Source organism: Nelumbo lutea, chromosome 5, assembly GCF_056320005.1.
Source record: "Nelumbo lutea isolate HS-2025 chromosome 5, American lotus-T2T, whole genome shotgun sequence".
In the NCBI taxonomy this organism is placed as follows: Eukaryota; Viridiplantae; Streptophyta; class Magnoliopsida; order Proteales; family Nelumbonaceae; genus Nelumbo; species Nelumbo lutea.
This window is the reverse complement of record NC_142688.1, coordinates 1,193,149-1,214,499: the sequence shown is the minus strand read 5'-3', so window position 1 is coordinate 1,214,499 and position 21,351 is coordinate 1,193,149. Positions and strand designations below refer to the sequence as shown.

Below are 21,351 nucleotides of genomic sequence, written 5' to 3'. Positions count from 1 at the left end.
TTACATGGTGAATGAATGGTAATTTCTTACGTATTTAATTGTATATTAGATATACAAAGAATTTTGTTAATATACATACAAATAAACAAGTCAGCCTTCTAAAGGGGAAAAAAAAAAAACCTTGACAAGTCAGGTTACAACATATGGCATTTGTCTGACCTCAATAAATAAACATGGTCGCACGGTTCCTTTTGCATCTTCTGTAACATTTAAAGAACTACACGCTACTTTTGAAGTACTTACTGAAGCATTCCTCCTCTCTGCAGTATCTGTGTACGACTTTGTATACTTCAATTAAGAGTTTAGGAAAACGAGCTGAGAAATAACCGTCAAATCCTTCAGGAATCGGCCCGAGAATTTCCTAAGAAAAGTCATTGAAAATTAAAATTAACATGACATGAAACAAAGAAAAAGAACTGACTTTGTTATGAACAAACATAGGTATATAGCCTTTAAACATTCAACAATTCAAGCAATAATATCACTGGCAAAAGTTACATCAACATCCGTTTTAAAATAGATCAGATAAAAGGCTAAAATGTAAAAGCTTGACACATGATTCATCGTACGTTGCGATTAAAGATGGTTTTCCATGGATTCTGTTTTTGCACAGGTTGCACAACTTGAATCTGTAAATGTCAAAATCATTTGATATTTTAAAAAAAATTATGCTTATATGGCCTAACCATTCTAAAACAGTTCAACCAATCAAATAGTGGAGGCAAGGCCTATCTTAAAATATGTAAATTGTAGGTTTAGCAAAGAGCTTCTATTTATGCTTGTGTTCTAATGTGAGTATGAATGAACAAACACTAAAAATCAATACAATTTGAAGTGAACACTTGTCATTTCCTATAAGGACAATAAAACATGAAAACGTCCATATTAATACCTGGATTTCTTTTGGAAGTTCCCTGTAATGATTCAACTTGTTTCGTATGACCCGCAATAAATCACGAATACTATCAAACTTATAACGCCTATAATGCCCAATGTTTCTGATGAATGCTGCTTCCATCTTTTCATCCCATTTCCCATTTAAAGCCACTGGAGCAATACTTTCTAACGCTTTTAAAAGATCAGATTCATTTGCCCTATCTTCTAATTCCACCCTGTCACTAGTATCTCGAAGAAAGAAAAGCCGCATCTCAGAATCCCAAAAGACAGGATGGTGCAACACTTCTAGTGCCTTTGGCCTGAGAAATTCACAAGCATTTAAAAGGAAAAGGAAGAAGAAGCTCATTAGTGAAATTAAAGAAGCAAAAATGGACACATTGGATACTGATATCAACCAAAAGAAGGCCATTACCCATGTTGGTCAAAGTTATTTGGGGTCTTGGGAGGGATGAACTGAATGGATACAGACCTAACCTTTGGCATTTTTTCGCAGAGTGTGCTCTCAGACTCAAACCTGAGTTCTCACACTCCTCAGTCCAGGATTTTACTATTAGACCAAGCAATAGCCCCTTCTTACCACTCCACAGTTCTTATCACTTAATAATTCTAACTATTGAATGGCATGAACACTTGTCATATTCTTACAAAGAAATTACTCTTACCTAAGCTCAGGCTCAAAGTCGAGTAAATGAGAGAAAAGATCCATAGCTTCTGGTATATGCTCTACAGGGAAAAGGTCTACCCTATTCTTCACAATATTGATGTCACGTTCAAGATGGTCACCAAATGGGTGTCTTCCTCCACTGACACAATAAAAGAGGACACAACCTAAACTAAATAAATCTACTGCACGAGTTTGACGTCTATGAAGAAGTTGTTCAGGTGCCTGCCATCCCGAACTACCACAGCCTACAAAGAAAGGCGCGTTAAGGTTGCTGAATACAGAATTGAGTTTGATCGCTTGCTGTACTTCATGATCATCCCGTAGAGTTTGACTGGCTTATATTTGACTATTTATTGCACTTACTTAGGCGCATGGTGGTGTAGAGTATTCAAGTCCTTTTTATATTATATAAATTAGCCAGGCCAGGCCGGGCTCAGGCCAGGCTTTTTTGACAAATCCCAAGCCCAGCCCAAAATACAATTGAGCTTGGTGTTTTGGGCCCGAGGTCAGGCCCGCAGGCCTAACTACATGTCCAAGCCCGACTGGGGTGCGGGCAGGCTGGGCCGTCGGGCTACCCGGCCCATGAACAGGTCTACCCCCCATCCACTCGCCAAAAAAGAAAAGAAAAAAGTGGGAGAAAAAACAGTTAGAATTAAACCAAATTAAAGAAAGCACCATCTGATCCAATGCACTAAACAATCAAATTCTGACAAAGTGGTTCTCAATTGTTCATCAAATGAGGAGCCACAAATCCCAAAACCACATGTTTACCACATACCATGATATTGAAATGTATAAAGGCAACAATAAGCCTAGCCACAGGTACTTACCAGTAACTTGATGACCCAAGGAAGACATGTTGGTAGGAAGGCGTTTGCTGATCCCCATATCAGAAAGTTTTGCATATAAAAATCTCACCTTGATTATCAACACATTTTGAGGTTTTAAGTCCCTATGGATTATCCCCAATTCATGCAGATGTGCTAGCCCAGATACAATATCCCTTTCATAAATGGAAAAATGCAAAAGTTAGATACATGCATAAACAATCCCTACTCATGCACATGCATATGAATTAATGCTAGTTTCCTTTACAAATAGAGGCAAAACATAAGGATGAAACAACTATATATTTGCTTAGAATGTACATTACCAAAATACCTCTTTGACCAGCTTCTCATTTTTCATTTCAAGCCCTGTAACCACCAAAAAAAAAACCAAAAAAAAAAAAAAAACAGATACAGACATGTACATGTTTTTTTTTTTCTTTTTAATTATTTTCAACCAGAAACATTATAGAATTCAAATTGGTAATAGTTCGATGCACACTGATGATACATCTAATGGATCTAAGCATTGTCAAAACAAACACAGACTATTAGGCTATGTTTGGTTTGAAGGAAAAGGTGGGGAAAGACAGGGAAACCAATACAAGGGTTGAAAAGGTTTCCCTTCCTTTCCCTACATTTTCCTTCAAACCAAACATAGCCTTAAGGAATTCTAAGGTCAAAAATCATTGGCATTCTGTGCATGAAAAGTGGATGAGTATATATACATGTATAAATTCTCTACTTGACCCAATTAGTAAACTATTTTTACCGTGTGGAGGGATGATATGACCAATCCAATCAGTCAGGTGAATTGAATACTTTTGGATTAGCCATATGTTCAGTCCCCCAATCCACATCAACCTATATGGCACCGTCTTCTGAATTTTCTCATGACCAGTATTAGCCATCCACTGTTTTAAAGTTTCAATTTATTAATTCAAAAACCAACAAGAATGGTTAGATGTTTGGAAAGGGATTTCAAGCTGAAATTTCTCACATGACAAGAGGATAAGATGGAAAACATGCAACTTTACCACGTAGAAAACTGCAGAATCATTTAGAGTTCTCTAAACAACTCAACTGGCAAATATGTTCCTTACATACATGTATGTGTAGCAGAAAAGAAAGTTGAACCAACCTCATAAGCTTTAACAACTGGGATGAAGGATAACCATTCCCCTTCCACAATTCAATATCATTCTTAAGTCCATTCAGAGAATGCAACTGAATATGATACTGATTCCCAGGATCTGCAGCCTTGTCTTTGATCAATAATTGATTGGGAGAAAAATCTGAGTACATCTGAATTAAATCACTTAAGCTACAAGTGCATCGCTCTAGTGCAAGATATACAAAATTATCATCACATTCATATCTGTAAAGTCGAACTATGTTTGGATGTGAATCAGATTCAGTAAGATTCTGAATCTCTTTAAAAGCCACATCATGATGAGACAGTAGAAGGCGTTTAATAGCAACAGGACGGCCATAACAGACTCCCTCAAAGACAACAGTACCATTGCTTCCCTTGGCAATTTCTACATTGGACACTAACAATTTGCCAATCCTACGTCCACTGCGACCACTATCAACAGGTTCCATAAGATTCAATAATGGATTCTCATTTCTCCCCGAGTGTAAATGCCCATCGGTTTCTTGATCTTCACTCTCAGATGACATATGTCTATTACTTGTCATAATATTTGCAGTGTTCTTATTGTGTCCAGATTTCCGAGCTTTCTTCCTCTTGGGAACTACAATCTGCCCTTCAAACTCATTTGACTGCTTTCCCAATTTACTTTCATTAGTAACTGCTAGAGTATGGCGGTACAAGAAAAAGAGCAAGCCTATGCCCACAACACATAATACAAGACCAATTGTAGCTTTATCAGTATAGTGAATGCTTCTCAAACTTTCAAAAGTCAGTGAAGAGATCGTTTCTTGATTTCTAACTTTCTGTGCCTCAGATACCTTGTAAAACATACGCTGTAAAGGATTATGACTTGCAGCCGGAAAAGGAAGTGTCCTGTCTGGGGGATGGGATGGTAGAGAAAGTACTTTGGATTGGAAAGAAACACCCAACAGCTGAGACGGGGAAAGCAATAAAGAAAGCATTTCACCTTCAGGCAGAGTGTGAATTCTGTGTTCATAATGAGTTCTTGATGGTGTGCTAAGTTCCACAGCATTCAACTTATCAGTGTAATCAGCATCAGTGGGTAGAGATGCCACTGCTCTGTCTTTATGACCAACCTCAAATAGTTCAAGATTGGGGACAATATTAACTTTTACTTGACCAGCCTCAATAATGGAAGAGGCTATAAGCCACAAAGCTTCATTTGACTTTATAGCATGAGACATAAATTCATATTCGGTCCTGGTGATAAGAAGCACTTCAGCTGCATCAATATCTTTCTTGGATAAAGGATGCTGCTCATCATCAACAGGTACCCCTAACATTGGAGAACCAACTTTATCAAGTATTTGCCCAGTCTTGACATCAAGAACATAGACAATAGTTGTCTTTGACCCGACTAATATTGCTCCATTCTCTAGAAATTGCGGTGTAACTTTCAGAATTTCTTCCAATCTCTGGAGCAAAAATGAAATAACAAAGTAAACAGTAATGCAGCTTTACAAAGAAAGGATAAATAGAATCAAGTAAGAATAGGGCTAGAAAGCAACTTCTTCCTGCACCATGGACTCGCCTAAGATACCTCTTAGGCGGTTAGGCCTAAAAGAAGTCCACCATCGTTACACTCAGACCTTGGTAATCTAAACATATCTATTTCTGATCAAATAAAAGTAATTTGTTGTGTTAGCTCAAGACATACCTGTTTACTGAATGACCTGTGCACATAGAATTCCCAGTCATCCTTAACATCAGAAGAGATGTCTTTACCCATGCCATAGGTAAAAAGTCTCTGTCCTAAATCGATTGACCAGAGGACTTTTCTGGACTTGATGTCAACTAAATGAATCATACCATCCATGGAGGCAAAAAGTTCTTTAGCATCCTCTCTGATTTGACAAAACAAATTGGGGTGGGGTGGGGGGGGAGAACATCAAGTTAATTGATATGCAATTTTGAGAAATCATCATTAAATTTATGCAGATCAATGGACCAAATACATAAATTCACCCATACATCAGTAGGAAGCAGGAACCAGAAATAACTTCCAGGCCCTATCATGCGAACAAGTTCTAGAAAATAAGATGGAAGACAATTGTAGAAAACAAAGAAAAAAGAAGGTAGCTAACAAGGGTAACATAGGAAAAAGAAACTTCCTCTTTTCTTTTCTTTTCTTTTTTTTTTTTTTTTGTGAGAATATATTGTTAAGCATTTGTATCAATTTGACACCGAAAAGCTCTACAAAACTGCACCAAAGCCCAAAGAACTTGGTATATACAGTTACAAGCATGTATGATAACTCTGACCTGGAATGCAAGCTATCAGATAATACAGCCGAATTGATTTGTGTATAAAAAAAAAGGTGTACTTCTACTTCATATCCAAAGGAAAATGAGTTCATAATAAGTTTATCACTGTAAAGTGTAGGAATTTCAATACCAATGTTTCGGGCAAACACATATCATAACAACATAGAATAACTCTAGATTTGGATCTCCTCTTCTATTATCTGTAAAAATAAATAAATAAATAAACAACAACAACCAAAGTTTTAGAGAACGAAACTTACGATGGAGGAAGAGACAACAGAGTTCTACCCGATGGAGAGTCGGAGCTCTGGAAAGGCTCGAGATTGAGATTCCCATTTAAGACGAGATTCGAAATGAGGGGATCTGTCGTTTCAGAAATGGTGATATTACCTTTAAGATTCGAGACGGGAGGCCATGAGGGTTTCGAAATTGAGGAATCGCCAATTGAAGCGGAGAATCCGGTGATGATCAAGAGAAACCATAGAAGAAATAACAAATATGGTTTCATCTGGGTGTTCGATCGATTTGTGGAATTTTTGCAAGGAAAGGAGTAATAGAGGGGTTTTAAGGTTTTCAACTGTTGGACTTGAAGGAGACAGATAGTCTAATGTGACTTAAACGTGGATAATGGGTATGGTATGGGATCTGAAAGTCGACGATCCGGAAGTTGCTACTCGAATATGACATATACCTTACTCGTGTAGCGATTTGGACCAAGTTGGAAGACAAAGGATAAGAGAATCCGGGTGGTTAATTCGGTGAAGTTGCTTTGATGTTTTTATATATGCATTGTTTGGCATAGGCTTCACGCACTATATCTGAGATTTCCGGGAGGTCATGCCTTATCAGTCTAAAATCTTTGAAGGTAACCGCTATGCACGTTGACCATCCTCCTAAACATTTGGTACGTGGGCTAACTTTCGAGAAACCTCGAAGTGTTAAGGTATGCATGCTGAATTTGTCAACGAGCACATCTCGTAGGTCACCGCCTGGTCCTCAATTAGGTCGGCAAGCCCTCGAGAGAGGACGCGCCTCGCGTCAAGGTCACTTTGACCATTGACGAGGTTCTATAGGGCGGCCCTAGACAAGGTGCTACAAGTTGACCTAAGTTATGGTCGAGGCCGCTAGGTCGGCAAAGATGAACTCCGATCTGAGACTCTAAATCATCACTTAGGTGGCGTCTATGTGTCATCCAACTATTTTGGGATGCCATGTGTCATGAGGTTATTGGAAGGCCAAATTCGCCCTCATCAATTGCCCCCGACTCCCGAGTTGAGGGCAGCTCGGCGAAGGGAGTAGATTGTTCCTTTGGCCCGGAATGACTGTTTGATGAGCTCATAGTCATTGGCGTTAATTCAATTTGCTCCTTAGGTCGGAGGAGTCCAAGTGCTTGCAACCTTACATAGGACCCCACAGTCTTGATTATCGGGGCACAAGAGCAAATTCATCAGCTCGAGGAGAGGTGGAATAGGTACCCCGAGGACATCTACCGTATTAGGAATGCGACCATCAAGTGGTTCTACAATCCAACTAAGTACCTCAAGAGCAAAACTCATTATGCCGTCCTTTAAGAAGGGGTTCTGTATGAATGCTTTATCAGGTCACTCCACCTAGGTACACTTTGACGCAATGTCCCACGAGCTGGTTCTCAAAAGAATAGTCAGCGAGTTTGATGTGGAGACTAAAACCGAGGTGGAGGCCTACTGTTAAGAGATCGGCCAAGTTTGCGTCTGTCATGGTGTAGAAAGCAAACTAGTCTTTCCTTTGTTTCTCTTTCTTGTGTTGAATTAGTCTTCCTTCCTTCTCTTCTTTTTCTCTTTCTTCTTCAGCACATCGATGAGGCTGAGGCGGAATGGTATGTACCCGACCTATCTGCACACCGATGGGGCTAAACGTGATCTGCTTTTTTATTCCGCCCATGCTGAAGAGTCAACTAGGTCTTATTCATGGTTAGCACCGAGGTCACTATTTGTTCGGTGTCGTGGCCCTTGGGCTCTGAGAGCGACTCATAGTCCACTCCCCATAATATTATTATTTAGTTGACGTGCGGCCTTACCTCTCTGCCTAAGCGGGTGGTCATTCTGTAGTAACTTCTCATATGGCTACTTCTACATCATCCCGTGGGATTATCTTCCTGGGTGAGTGCTTTCGAGACCACAACGTACATGTTCTGCCCCCCTCGTGAGGGTTTTGATACATAAAGTTGTTATCAGCATGAGTTGGCAGTTTGGAGTCACGGTTGCACTGCATCAACCTCTAATGATGCCAGTCATCCACTCCTACAAGAAGCCATTGGGAGCTCGACCTGTGGGGGCAACACTACTGACTTTAGGTTGCCAGCTCGCACGGGAACCTTGGAATGCTCAACCTACAAGGGTGTTCATGCAATCCATTGGCCGCTAGCTCCCGCAAGAGCCACAAAGAGCTTGACTTGTAGAGGCGACCTCGCGAAACGGGGCTGATGAGGCCTCGTCCTGGCTGATTGCTATTGAGGATGAGTTGAGCTCGTTCTGCTGCTGTCTACATTGGGCTTCTCCCATGCTCAGATCTAAAAATTCATGCTTGATCTCATAGAACTGCCATGCTTCAATTCCGACAGAAACCATTGATGGCTCTACCGTAGGGAGAGGGGCGTTCACATGTGGTAGCGGTGTATTTATCTGATGCACTGGGAATGTTGGGTTCGGCCTGAATTTGTCTAATTGTCACAGGGGAGTTCTTGAGGTTCATCACAAATGTTCTTGCCCCCCAATAAATGATATTCGTTATGGATGTTGGTGTTGCTCAAAATTGTTTTTTAGTTCATAAAAAAATGGAAATTAGAGAGTGAGAACTTAATTTTCAAAAGGCGAGATCTTAGCTTTCTGGAAGATGAGGATTTAGACTTTTAGAAGGTGGGAACTTAGCTTCTTGTAGCAATTCCCATAAACGGCGTCAATTGATAGTACACGATCTGTAAGTTCCTAGTTGAAAGATAACATGGACCTTAGCCAGGTAGCGAGCTAGACCAAGCTGCAAGACAGAGGATCAGAGAACCCGGGGTGGTTAAGTCGGCAGGATCGCTCCAATGCTTAAGTCAGTATTGGGTTGTGCGAGCTAGAAGTTTGTATGCTAATAAGCTAGTGAGCAAATAATCATGCGTATCCTGTGTCATTGGGGTTGGTGCCTTTATATAAGCATTGTTTGGCATAGGCTTCACGCATCGCATCCGAGATTTTTGGGAGGTTGTGCCTTACCGGTTTGAAATCCTCGGAGGTAATCACCATGCACATTGACCATCCTCCGGAACATTCAGTATGCGGGCCAACTTCCGAGAAACCTAGGAGTGTCGGGGTATGCATGTTGAATTTGTCGGCGAGAACATCTCGCAAGTCACTGCCTACTCCTCAGTTAGGTCATTAAGCCCTTAAGAGAGGTCGCGCTTCGCGTCAAGGTCACTTCGGCCGGTGACGAGGTGCTATGGATCGGCCCTGGACAAGGTGTTGCAAGCCGATCTAAGTTGTGATCGAGGTCCCAAGGTCGGGACGAAGATGAACTATGATCTAAGACTCTAAATCATTGCTTAGATGACGTTTGAGTGTCATCCAACTATTTCGAAATGCCATGTATCATGAGGTTATTGGAGGGCCAAATCCGCACTCATCAGGATCCGTTGTCAACTACGTATGAGATATGACAAAGCTGCTACGAGGATGCCAATTACATGTGGGTAAGGCAAGTTAGAATCAATTTGGCTTTCCTTCATCGTTTCCACTCCACTTTCCATCAGCATTGATTTTGTTTCGTTTGACGCCAGAAAGGTATGATACCTGAAGAGGTTTAACCAATCAAAATCCCCGTAAATTTTGATAAATGCCAAGGTTATCACTTTTTAATTCCGCTTATGCAACTAAGTGGCTTGTCAAATCTAAATTATTATATATAGTAATAAATTTTGTGAAAGATAAAATTTTTAATTAAAATTTTATTGAAAAAATATCTATTTAAAATAAATAAAAATTTATAAATAATAATATATTTAATTTAATAAAATAAAACAATAAATAATTACAATCATCAGGCAATAGAGTGAAAGAGGAAGAGATGACTTTTGTCATTGTATTTTTGTTTAATATAGTGGAATAATTGTAAATATTTAAATAATAACTAATTTAATTTAATAAATAAAATAAATTTAGTAAAATAAATGAAATAAATAGACAATTAAGTGAGAGAATAAATAAGTAATAATAAATAATTTAGTAGATTATTAAATTATTAATTAATTAAATAATTTAGTAAAATAAGTAAATAAATAAATAGAACTTTGTGTATTATCTACACAAGATTGGTAAAGGCTATCTTAAATTAATTAATTAATTAATTTAGTGTTGTTAATGGATCAGACTGAACTATTGGGCTATCAAGCCCATGAACAGGCTTAGCCCGATTTGTGGCCTGGCCTAGCCTAAGACTTGGCTTGTAGACCAGCTTGGCCTGTGGCACAACACGGGCTAAAATAAAATTTTAAGATCTTTTTTAATTTATGCTAAATTTTTCATTATTTTTTCAAAATTTTTAAAAAACATGGCTTAGCTCGGTTCATGGCCCGGCCTGGCCTAAGACTTGGCCCATGTAGGCTTAGGTCGTATATTATATACAATAATTATATAATATATAATTTTAATTTTCAATTTCATTATATTGTTTCATTTTATTATTGTATATATAAACAATTGTATACATCAAAGTTTATATAAAATAAAAGTTTAAGATCTTTTTTAAAATTTTTATCTATTTTTTTAATTTATGTTAACTTTTTTCATTTTTTTCAAAATTAAAAAAAAAAACATGGATTAACCCGGTTCATGGTTGGCCTAGCCTAAGACTTGGCCCGCGGCACGACACGGGCTATGCAGGCTCGTGCCAAGGGTTGTGTTGGGCCAACCCCCTAATGTATACCAGGAGAGGTAAGCACAGACTGGCTTAGCACGACCCACACGACATGTCCTGTTTGTAAATAAAATGAGAGATAAAGACAACCTTTAACAAAACAAAAAAAAAAGATAAAAATTTAGTGGCATCTTTAAGTACCATGGCAAGGTGGAGGTTGGTCCGTCTCCGAAAGAGGGGATGTGAGGAAGAGAGGAGAGAAGGGAGAATCCCCTTCTCAGAAACCCTAGGTCAGAGTTATGATTCTATTGTTTTCCCGCTGGGGAAGGATTGCTCTCCCCCTTTTATAGAGAGGAAGTTAAAAAAGAAGTTATTTCCTGTTAGGAAAGGGAATATTTTCTGTTAGGAAATGAGATATTTCTTTTAGTTTGACTATTAAGGGATCATTATTAGAGAATCTTATCCCTTTTGGATTCTCCCCGTATGTGACTTTGTTATATTGACATGGCGTGGCTGATGTCATCGTTTCACGTACGTATCCGCATGAGTAATTAAAAGATGCACGTGTATCCAACATTTATTTCCGATCTACCGTGATTTTGCAGTTCTCATAATGGTGTTAGGTTCATCGCAACTCCGCATGTGTTTGGGGTTCATCGTAAATCCGTATGTGCTCGAGGTTCATCACAAACCTACGTGTGTTTTAGTTTTATAACAAATCCGCGCTAGTCGAAGTTCATCGCAACTTGTCCTGGGCATGAGTTCATCGCAGTTACAAATCTGCAATGAATTTATCACAGATGTGCGATGGGTTACGGATTCATCATAGGCATCCATGTAGCGTTGGTTTGACACTCTCTAGGTCTTTGTGACCAACATGTACCTACAATATTATTATAAATAATTAGCAATGACACGATTGTAAATAATTACATGTTTAACATTATTAAAGAAGAAAAGGAAAAAGAATAAATTATGATTTTTTTGTTTTATTTTACGGCATCATTGTAATTAATTAAATCAATAAAGGTAAAAGCATGAAACGAAAAAAATTATAAGATTATAAGATTTCTTTTAACTTATATAAAAAATAATCCATTTGACAGCAATTGGCCGTGCATACAATACAGGGCTACAAGCTATTGCCCATTGGGTTAGCGATTTAAAGATCCGAGTTATAACCCGTTTGTTAAGACTTTTACGTCAAACTGTCTCAAAAGCGAATTGCGATGACAGAGGCGTAATGGTTGAACACCTGTGGTCCAGAGAGAACCCAGATTACACTTGTGAGGCACCCTCTATGGGACGCAGCGCAGATGTGAATTCCCAGATTTCCTCCACCGGCGCTGGCAGGAAATCCAGTTTGACCCTGACTCGCTGGTAGAGTAATTTCGTAATACAGTTGTGTTTTTTGATGTAGTGGCACTAGGGGTGAGCATTATTTATAGAATCGAAATTTTTCGTTTAATATTTTTTTGGTTTTCAGATAATTCATTTCGATTAATTTGGTTTTTAGGAATTTAGCTTTTTGGTTTAATTCATTAATCGAAAAAACTGAATTAACTGAAATTTATTATATAATATGTAATATATAATATACAATATATGACATTTAATATATAATATGCTATATATTTATATATTAATATAATATATATAATATATTATAATGAAATTCAATTTCATAATATATATTATAGGTTATAATATATAATATTACATATATATTAATTAAATTTGGTTTTTAATCAAAATTTTGGTTTCGATTATTTCAGTTTTCTTGTAATTCGGTTTCAGTTCAGTTTTCATTTTTTATTTAGGTCTTTAAAATTTTGATTTATTTGATTTAGTTTTTAATTTAATAAATCAAATGCTTACCCCTAAGTGGCACGTCTTTCGGATTTTCACCAAATGCAACTTTTGGCATTTTCGTGTGGGATTCAGTTCAAAATGCCAAAAGCCATGCCCCGAAAGCCCTCCCAAACAAATACTTAATCAACCCTGACCTGAAGTTGTGATTAAGTGGAATGATATACCCATGGGATGGGTAGCCCGATGGGCCGATGCAGCCCAACCCAATCTAAGTCGGGTTTGGGCAAGATATTAAGCTCGTAGGTTCGGGCTTGGGCCTAAAACATCAGACCCTGACTTTTTTCGGGCAGGGTTCGTACTTTCTCAAAAAATCTTGGCCCAAGTCCAAGCCCGACCTAATAATGTATTTATATAATAAAAATATATAATATTTTTTTCTTTATTATTATTATATTTTTTTCAAGTAATAGTATCGGATCTCGAATCGAATCGATCATGAACTGATCCATTTGCACCCATACACATCATGAATGATCACACCAATCTTTAGCATACATGAGAAACCTATCATGAGTGAACATAATTTTGTGTCTAGCCAATTGGGATTCCTATGCTTTGGGATGGAAATGGATTAGATTTAATCGTCAAATTCATGCATTACTTGGATTGAATTAGATCTAAAAATTGCTATTTAATTAATTAAGATATTGCCTGATCACGCGTATTAGGATTTCATCCCATTGTAGAATTAAGTGGGATTTGGGCTTAGATAATTTCTTTCTCATTTATACTATATATCTTTATTTTACATTTAATGTTATAAATTTTATAACTCCATTAATATGAGCTTGTCTTACATCGTTTTTCTAAACGGGAAAAAGGAAGAGGGTTGTGTTAGATTGGCAGCTATCATAAAATTTTTACTAAATTCTATTAGTGAAGGAGTGGACTCCATATAGTTTGGATAAAAGCTTAGGTGATGATAAAAATAATTTAATTTTATATGTTTATGACTTTAAATTAATCTATTAATATATATTAAAACAAAGATGAACATGTCACATGGCCTCTTCTTTTTCCTTACTTCAACTCTACAATTCTAAAGGGTATCCATTATTCCCTTTTTCAAGTTTCTGGAGTTAACGAACTCAACAACTCTCTCTCTCTCTTCTCCATCCCAACTAAATAGTTCAGCATGATAAATCACGATTCTAAGTCATGATTACATACCCTAAATCTTAATAGTTACCAAGATTTAGTTTCCATCTTAGAGAGAAAAAGCCTCTGGAAATCTGTAATTTCCACAAGAATGATCTTGCTCGAAAGTTCAATCCAAAAGAGCAACTGGAACGTTTTTGTGTTTTTCTCTCCTTAAAAGGCCAGTATATCCTCAAGAGCTTGAAATCTAAGGAATTTTCTGAGTGGGATGAGCTTATGATTATACATAGTAGCCATTCTTTTAGTTTAGTTCATAAATTCATAATGAAATATCTGATATTGACACATGCCATCTCGGTGCAACATTTTAGAAGAGATATAAAACACTCAGATCTATGGAACTTTGCCTTGCTCTTTTTTCTGGCGAGTAAGTTTTACATCGCATAGGAGTTTAAATACAAATTTGTGCAGAAAATAATATAAATTACAAGATTTTTCACTCTAAATATTTGTTTTTATACCCGTCCAAATTGAGCTTTAGGGTTGGGAAAATTTTGAGTGCTTAGACGATGATTATGGTGATAATAATAATAATAATAATAATAATAATAATAATAATAATAATAATAATAATAATAATAATAATGATGATAAAAATAAAAATGAAAAAAGCAAAAACAATAAACATTTGGCTAGAGGATGAGAAGCTTTTGTTTGAAGAGATTTCTTATAATTATTTTTATTTCTTTCATTAAAATTTCTTTTTTTTTTTGTGCTTTTATGGTTCTTTGATAATTTTATATTATTATTCTTGGGCAAAATTGATTTTTCTTTTATGTTTAAAATCATGACATCATCATTTTCTATTGGCATCCCAATGTCAAACTAATGAAAGGGGTTGGTTTGTATAATTTATCTAAATTGTGGAGGGAGGTTATGAGTTCGGATAGGCTCCCCATAGTACACGGCCCATAGCACATCCCCCGGGGTGGATTTGAGCCGAGTTGAGACAAATACTTGGCTATTCGAGCTCGGCTCGCTCAAATTGTGTTAGGTTCAAACTCAAGTTTGGCTCGATTCAAAGCTTGCAAGTTTGAGCTTGGCTCAATTCGAGCTCGACTGTAAACCAATTTAAAAATATATATATTTTGTTTTATAAACAATAAATTAAGATTTATAAAAACTATTTACTATTATATTTATATTATATGTATGTATATATGTATGTATGTATGTATACAATAAAAAATATTTATTTATTATACTAGGCTTACGAGCCGAGCTTCACTAGGCTCGAACTCAGCTTGAAACTCGACTCATCCACCCCTATGGCCATGCATTGGAGACATCTCTCATGCTTTTCATGGGGAGATGTTCCCAATACATGGGAGGAGGATGGGTTGTCGGGTACCCATGGGGCATGCTCTGTGAGAAGCCCATCCAATCTTGGAGGTTTAAGCAATTTATCCTAAAACTTAATACAAATTTATCTAACAATATTACAATAAGAAAAATAAATGAAACTAAGTTTTAACAAGATTAGTAAAAGTTAATTAACAACTAATAATATTATAATCATTAATAATTAATTAGTTATGTTATAATAATTAAAAGGGTAAAATACAAAATAGCTCCCAGAAGTTCCTAACAATCATAAAAACTTCCCTTGTTCTTTCACTTTAGCAAAAATCTCCCTTAGTTTTTTAAAGAATACAACAAAAATCTCCCTTCCGTCAATAACCAAGACGGAAAATGTTAAACTGTTGAATAATTTTTTTCCCAAATGCCCAATTTACCCTTTTGCGAATGGTTTGCATCTGTTTTTACTGAAATACCTCTGTCGACATGTTATCTTCTTCTTCTCCGCTGTCAACCTCTTCACCTTCTTTCCCTATCCTAATTTATCCGGGAAGAGGAGTAACGCAGGACGCAATCTCGCATCCAAAGTCCATTCATTCAAGGAGAAACCTCTTTATCCTCTTTTCCTTTCTGTTTTTTCATATTATTTCTTTGTCGATTTCTTCCTCTTCTTTCAATCTTCCATCCTTAATTGCTGAGTCAATCCATTGAACTTTAACAATTTGCCATTCAAGATTTGAGATGTGGGTTGCACACAACTTTGTAATGAACTGTGTGGTTTTCCCAACCAATGCCCTCTGTCTTCATCACTGCGATGCAGCCATCCCTTGTTTCTTGCTTCGGCACCTATATCGTCCCAGTTGTGCGGCTTCTAACACTTGAATATGCAGGGATGATGATTTTCTTACTCTCTTTATCACATGTGGTTTTGGTACCCACCATAATTAATTACACTATTTTTTTGAAGAGGAGACTTTTCCTTAAAGCAACCCCATCTAGAACACTGAAAAAACAGAGAAAAGGGGTTCAGGGTCACCGGTGCCATGCCTCAGGAAGAATCACATTGGAAATACTCGACCATGCAAGTTAACTCATCAAAGCAAGGACACCAAGGAGACAAACTCTAACTAACGTTACATGCCCCTTGGACGGTGTGTTGATGACAAAATGTTTTGGATATTCCTTAGCATTGTAAGCAGTCCTAACCATGGTCTCCCCTTGGATTCATTGACAGGCCAGCCCTTTGATGCCAAACATTTCCATATTGCTCTACGAGCTCAAAATGAAGTTTTGCCATGGGCATCCATTCTCGTGGACCACAAAGATCAGAAAACACAGTAGCTCTTGACCTAGTTTCTGACTTTTTCTCTAATTGTCCAGATGACCCTGTCTTTCCTCTCAATACACCATATCCAAACATCTCATGCCATTCTCTCTGTAATTTCTTGCTAGCACTAGCAACAATAGTGTTATTGGTGTCTTCCTCATCATCGTCCAAATAATCACTCGATGTCCTACCCCCGCCCCTTCTTGGAAGAGTGATGCAAAGGTGGAGGCAACGCAACCCATGCAAAGGGTAGATGTAGCGGACAACAGAAGGGGTGGAGGAGAGTGAGGGATGTGGCGGGCAGAGAACCTCTAAGGATGCTGTAGACAATAAGGAGGAGGTAGAATTTCTTGTCGCCAATCTGGAGAAGGTCTTGGGAGTCAATCTTGATGGGAGAGTTACTAGGGAGGTGGAGGACGCCTTGGAGGGCAAAGCGACATCGTTGGAAATCGTAGAAGATGAGGGAGATGTTCATGCCACCGCCGAGGCTAACGAGGTAGACGTCGACAATTGATTTCTTGCTGTTTCGACCAAGGATTATGGAATAGATCTTCATGTAGTATTCAAAGTCTTCGCTTGAAAGAAAGGACACCGCCACACATGAATGGTCTACATACTTAAAATCTTTAATTTGTGGGAATGACGTTTTCATGTCATGTGAGAATGCTTTAAAAGGATAGGATGGTTATTTTGAAAAATTAATGCATCGTTGAACATTTTCTGTCTGGTTCACTAACGGAAGGGAGGTATGTGTGAGTTTTTTAAAAGTTCAGGAGAGGTTTTTGTTAAAATAAAACTTGAAGAGAGGTTTCTATGATTATCAGCAACCACAGGGGAGGTTTTGTATTTTACCCTAATTAAAATTATATTAAACTAATATAAATACTCAGTCTTATATCAACTTTTCTTTAAAAATCCCGTACGGATCCTAACTAGTGTTATATAAACTTGATAATGTTTTAATAGATCAGGTATTATGTAAAGGAATCAAATTAGAAACTGTGTTTTATAAATCCACCCGATATTGGATTTATTTTGGATATCTTCAGTTTTTATCCCAATTCAATCAATCCATTTGCACCCCTACCCGATGTTCGATAACCCTATATTAACAAACTTTCAATGTTGTCATGTGTAACGGGTCGGGTTAGAAATGGGTCATTTAAACCCAATCCGAACCTCACTATCCCAATTCCTATTTCAAGTTTTCTAGTTTCAACCTACTACAACTTGGGTAGGCCCTATCCACTTTATTAGTTTTGAACTGGGCTTTTACAACATAAATCCAAGCCCCGATCCAATGCAATCAAGACGAGTCCGATAATATTAATGTATGTGTAATTGTTAATACAAAATTGCCTTACATTCATAAATAAAACAAAATTGGTCTAAATATCGTATTTTCATCAAACCCTCATCATAAGATTACGTAATCTGCACCCTAATATCTCAGCCAAGCCCATTCTAGTTTTATTTAGACCTTAAGGCTCAGTTTAGAAAGAGTACAATTGTATAAATATAAATATTTACAATGTAAATATATACAAAATAATATAAAATGTAAGGTTTTGCATTCTACATATTTGTATTTGTACTCCTCCAAACTGAGCCTAAAGTCTATTTTTTTGCATCCAAGTAATAGTAAGCCCATCTTTCAAGGTTTAACACAAACAAGTAGATGGGCTAAAGAAAGATGGCCCAACTTGAGTTGAGACCATGCATGCTTAAGCAAAATCCGTTTTGGTTTGGCTGAAGACCTGAAGCGATCAGGCATTTAGGCTAATGGAAGGAAAATGTAATTCGTAGCATCAGAAATTTTCTTTTCCAATTTAATTATTAGCAGCAAACGTTTGTTTTGTTTGTGGGCTAAAAAACACATAAAACATGGTTCAGCTCTTAGTAAAACGTCTAGCCCTTTTTTTCTTTTTCTGTTTCTGTTTCTCAAATTCTCATTACAAATCGCTAAAGCTGTGTTTGGTTTGAAGGAAAAGGTAGGGAAAGGTAGGAAAATTTTTACAAACATTGTATATGTTTCCTTACATTTTCCTTCTTTTCTCTACTTTTTCCTTCAAACCAAACATAGGCTAAGGGTTAGGTGAAGAACACTGGAATGGAAAAAACCAGCTTAACCCTTGTAAGACGAGCATTATGGCCACCGATCAAATTAAAAGACGGATTTGCTTTGCTTACAAATGAAACACCAATCTCACATACAATTCATGGTAGTAATCCCCTTCATTTGGAGGAATATCAGCTCCTTTTTAACACCAGCTTGATCGAATGTGTTTACCAGCACCTAGGCCGTCCAGGAATTAATACTCCTGTTCCCTGTAATCCATGTACCCACATGCATGCAGTTGAAATTTTGGATCGAGACAAACTTCAATACAAGGTGGGAGTGTTCATGGGCCGGCACTCTGAATTACATTGATCACAGCATTATATTTCATTAACATGCATGAATGAAAGAAACAGTTGGAGCCATCTAGTTATCTTCCTAATTAATTGAACCCATCATGAATGAAACCCTTTCCCTGATTTGCATGAGTACAAAATTGTATCTATCAAAAATGTAACAAGGAAATGAATTGTACCCCTCAATAACAATGCCAATCCCTAAGTACGTAGCTTGAGAGGATCCCCGTTTGGAACAGCCTAGCTTGATTGGTTTATTAATTACCATCGACGGAAATAATGTCATTGTCCAAAATTTTCACTTCTGCCTTGAAGGTTCCTACTTCCTAGCATGGATCGAGTCGTATTTCAGAAGGTGTGCAGCCTGCAAGAAAACAAAGCATAAAAAGTAATAAAGTTGGCGAGTATGATGCTTATTGACATGTGTGATGGCAACTTAATAGCTAGCTAGAGACTGCTGAGAGACAATTTGCACCCAAATATGAAATATCCATCAGAAAACACACCAGACAGGATTAGAACCGGCAACCTTGCTAATAGTTAAAGGTTCATTAATTTCAAACTTGGATCATAAAGTGGAAGTGGAAGAAATCTGTTAACCCAAATTCGATCAGCATGAACCAGAAGAGCAATTAAGTATCATATATGGCCATGCCTAAGTACTGTTGATGATTGATCAGGTGGTAATTTATCTTTCTCAGTTAGCTCTTGTTGTTGTTGTTGTAACTTTACAATTACAGTAAATGGATCAACAGATTCAAATCAGAATTGCCAGTGAACAATCTCAAGAGATCAACCAAAACCAAGTAGAAATTGATATCTGAAGTTGCAACTCGATCGCTTGGGAGCGAGTTGGGCTGTCACCACATCAAGGAAAGACCCTTCTCTGGCATTCTTTCCAAAGGTCACAGTCCACGTGCTGGATCGTAGTCCGTCGGAGAATTCATACACATCAAGCCTCTGCAACCAAAAGAGAAATGAAGTTACTAGTTTATTTCAGAGAGAGAGAGATCCTAGAAGGAAGCCTTGTATTGGCTAGAATCCTTGAGGAAGCAAATCTTGGGAGTATGTATATATACAGTAGATATATGGGTATCTCGATAATTTTGGTACTGTAATGTCGTCATATCTGGTAGGAATTAATAGACTAAAGCAGTGTGTGTGTGTGGTGAGAAGACATCAAGACAAGAGATATGAGATAAGATGAAGCGTGTGATGGCAACTTCTGAGTTTGAACCACACGAGAGCGGCACTCCCTCTTACACTACCCAAGTCAGTTTTTGTCTTCTGGTGTGTCTTCTATGGGTCCCACACATCTATAGCATTTTGAGTTGGATGATTAACCAACCTTCCATCATGGCCGCTAGCATTTCAATTGTTCTCCTAGATTCAGCAATAGAAAACAGGGGAAAGAGAGCTGGTGGAGATTTCCCAGCAAGGAAAAAAAAAAAAAAGACTGAAGAGATTTTGGCCTTTACTGCATCCAGAACAAGTTATACACAATAACAATGTTTTCCAACCGCCGTTCACCCAGGCAGTCGGACCTGGAAACTATTCAGTAAACTGGTTTCGTTTTCTCTCAAACCCGGTTCTTGACAAAAAATCATTAAATTAGTTAATAATCTATTCACTCGGGTTTTATCAAAATAGACCATTCATTTGAACCGAAATCTGAAAACCGGTGGCCAAAAGAGTATCGATTCTAGATCGTTTTTAAATCATTGCACAATAGAATGTAGTCGATTTATATACCAGTTTTCTATACGACCACGTAGAAAACTGTTAACTGTTAATTTCAAATTATGAATACAGTGTTTAGAGACCCTTTTCCTGGGTCGTATGCAGGTAGGCTTACCCTTCCCCTTACCCAAAAAACCTGACTTTATACTCTTCAAAAAAAATCCGATTTTATTTTCTCTTTTTATCCTCTATATTTTTTGTTTTCCCAGTTAACTACCATAAGGCCGTACGTTGTTTATCAAAGTGGGGCAATTACAATGGTCTAACACTCTATATACAATTCCAATATTACCCCTGGAAATTGGAAATGAGAGTGGGCCAAATAACAAATGCGTTTTTGTCCCATTCTCACCCCTACAAAGTTGCAAATATCGGGTTGTGCGATTGGGCAAACACCCCGATACGATATTACTTGATATGCTTTAGTTGATGTGGGATGGACCTGGAAAACTATTTATTAAGATATGCAAGTAAGATTGAGGGTTATTTCTACCATCCCACAACAAAGATGGCCATGACAGCTATTATATCCAAGTAAGATTCACCTCTATCAAGTGTTGATTCTGTCAATTAGCATTTATTGTTAATTAATGAAACTAGCTAAATATACCCAAACTCATCTGAAACTACTTAATCTTAGGTCCAATTAGCTGTCAATTCCTTGTAGGAGTTCATCAGTTTTTTTTACAAATTCTAAGTAGTCTGAAACATTTCTTTCTAGGTGGATTTCTTGCCTAGTTCTATTTTCAATTCAATGAAACCCTGATACAAGTAATAAAAGTATAGAATAAGTAGACTTTCAGATTAGTGATTTCAATTAGAAAGCCAGGTATATTCTA

General features: G+C 37.3%; 1 protein-coding gene and 1 pseudogene across 1 annotated transcript; both read right to left on the bottom strand.

Annotated features, from left to right (window-relative positions):
• IRE1A (Endoribonuclease/protein kinase IRE1-like protein) lies at positions 1-6,581 on the bottom strand. Its single transcript, XM_088945287.1, has 7 exons — positions 6,090-6,581; positions 5,223-5,409; positions 3,530-4,980; positions 2,392-2,564; positions 1,560-1,806; positions 893-1,196; positions 1-361 (listed from the first exon to the last, which is right to left on the bottom strand). Exons 1-7 carry the CDS (start codon positions 6,335-6,337, stop codon positions 218-220), a joined length of 2,754 nt encoding a protein of 917 aa, XP_088801413.1. The 5' UTR covers positions 6,338-6,581; the 3' UTR covers positions 1-217.
• A 9,535-nt stretch (positions 6,582-16,116) lies between these two features.
• Positions 16,117-17,009, bottom strand: LOC148849730 (FHA domain-containing protein FHA2 pseudogene; annotated as a pseudogene).
• Between the last annotated feature and the right edge of the window lie 4,342 nt (positions 17,010-21,351).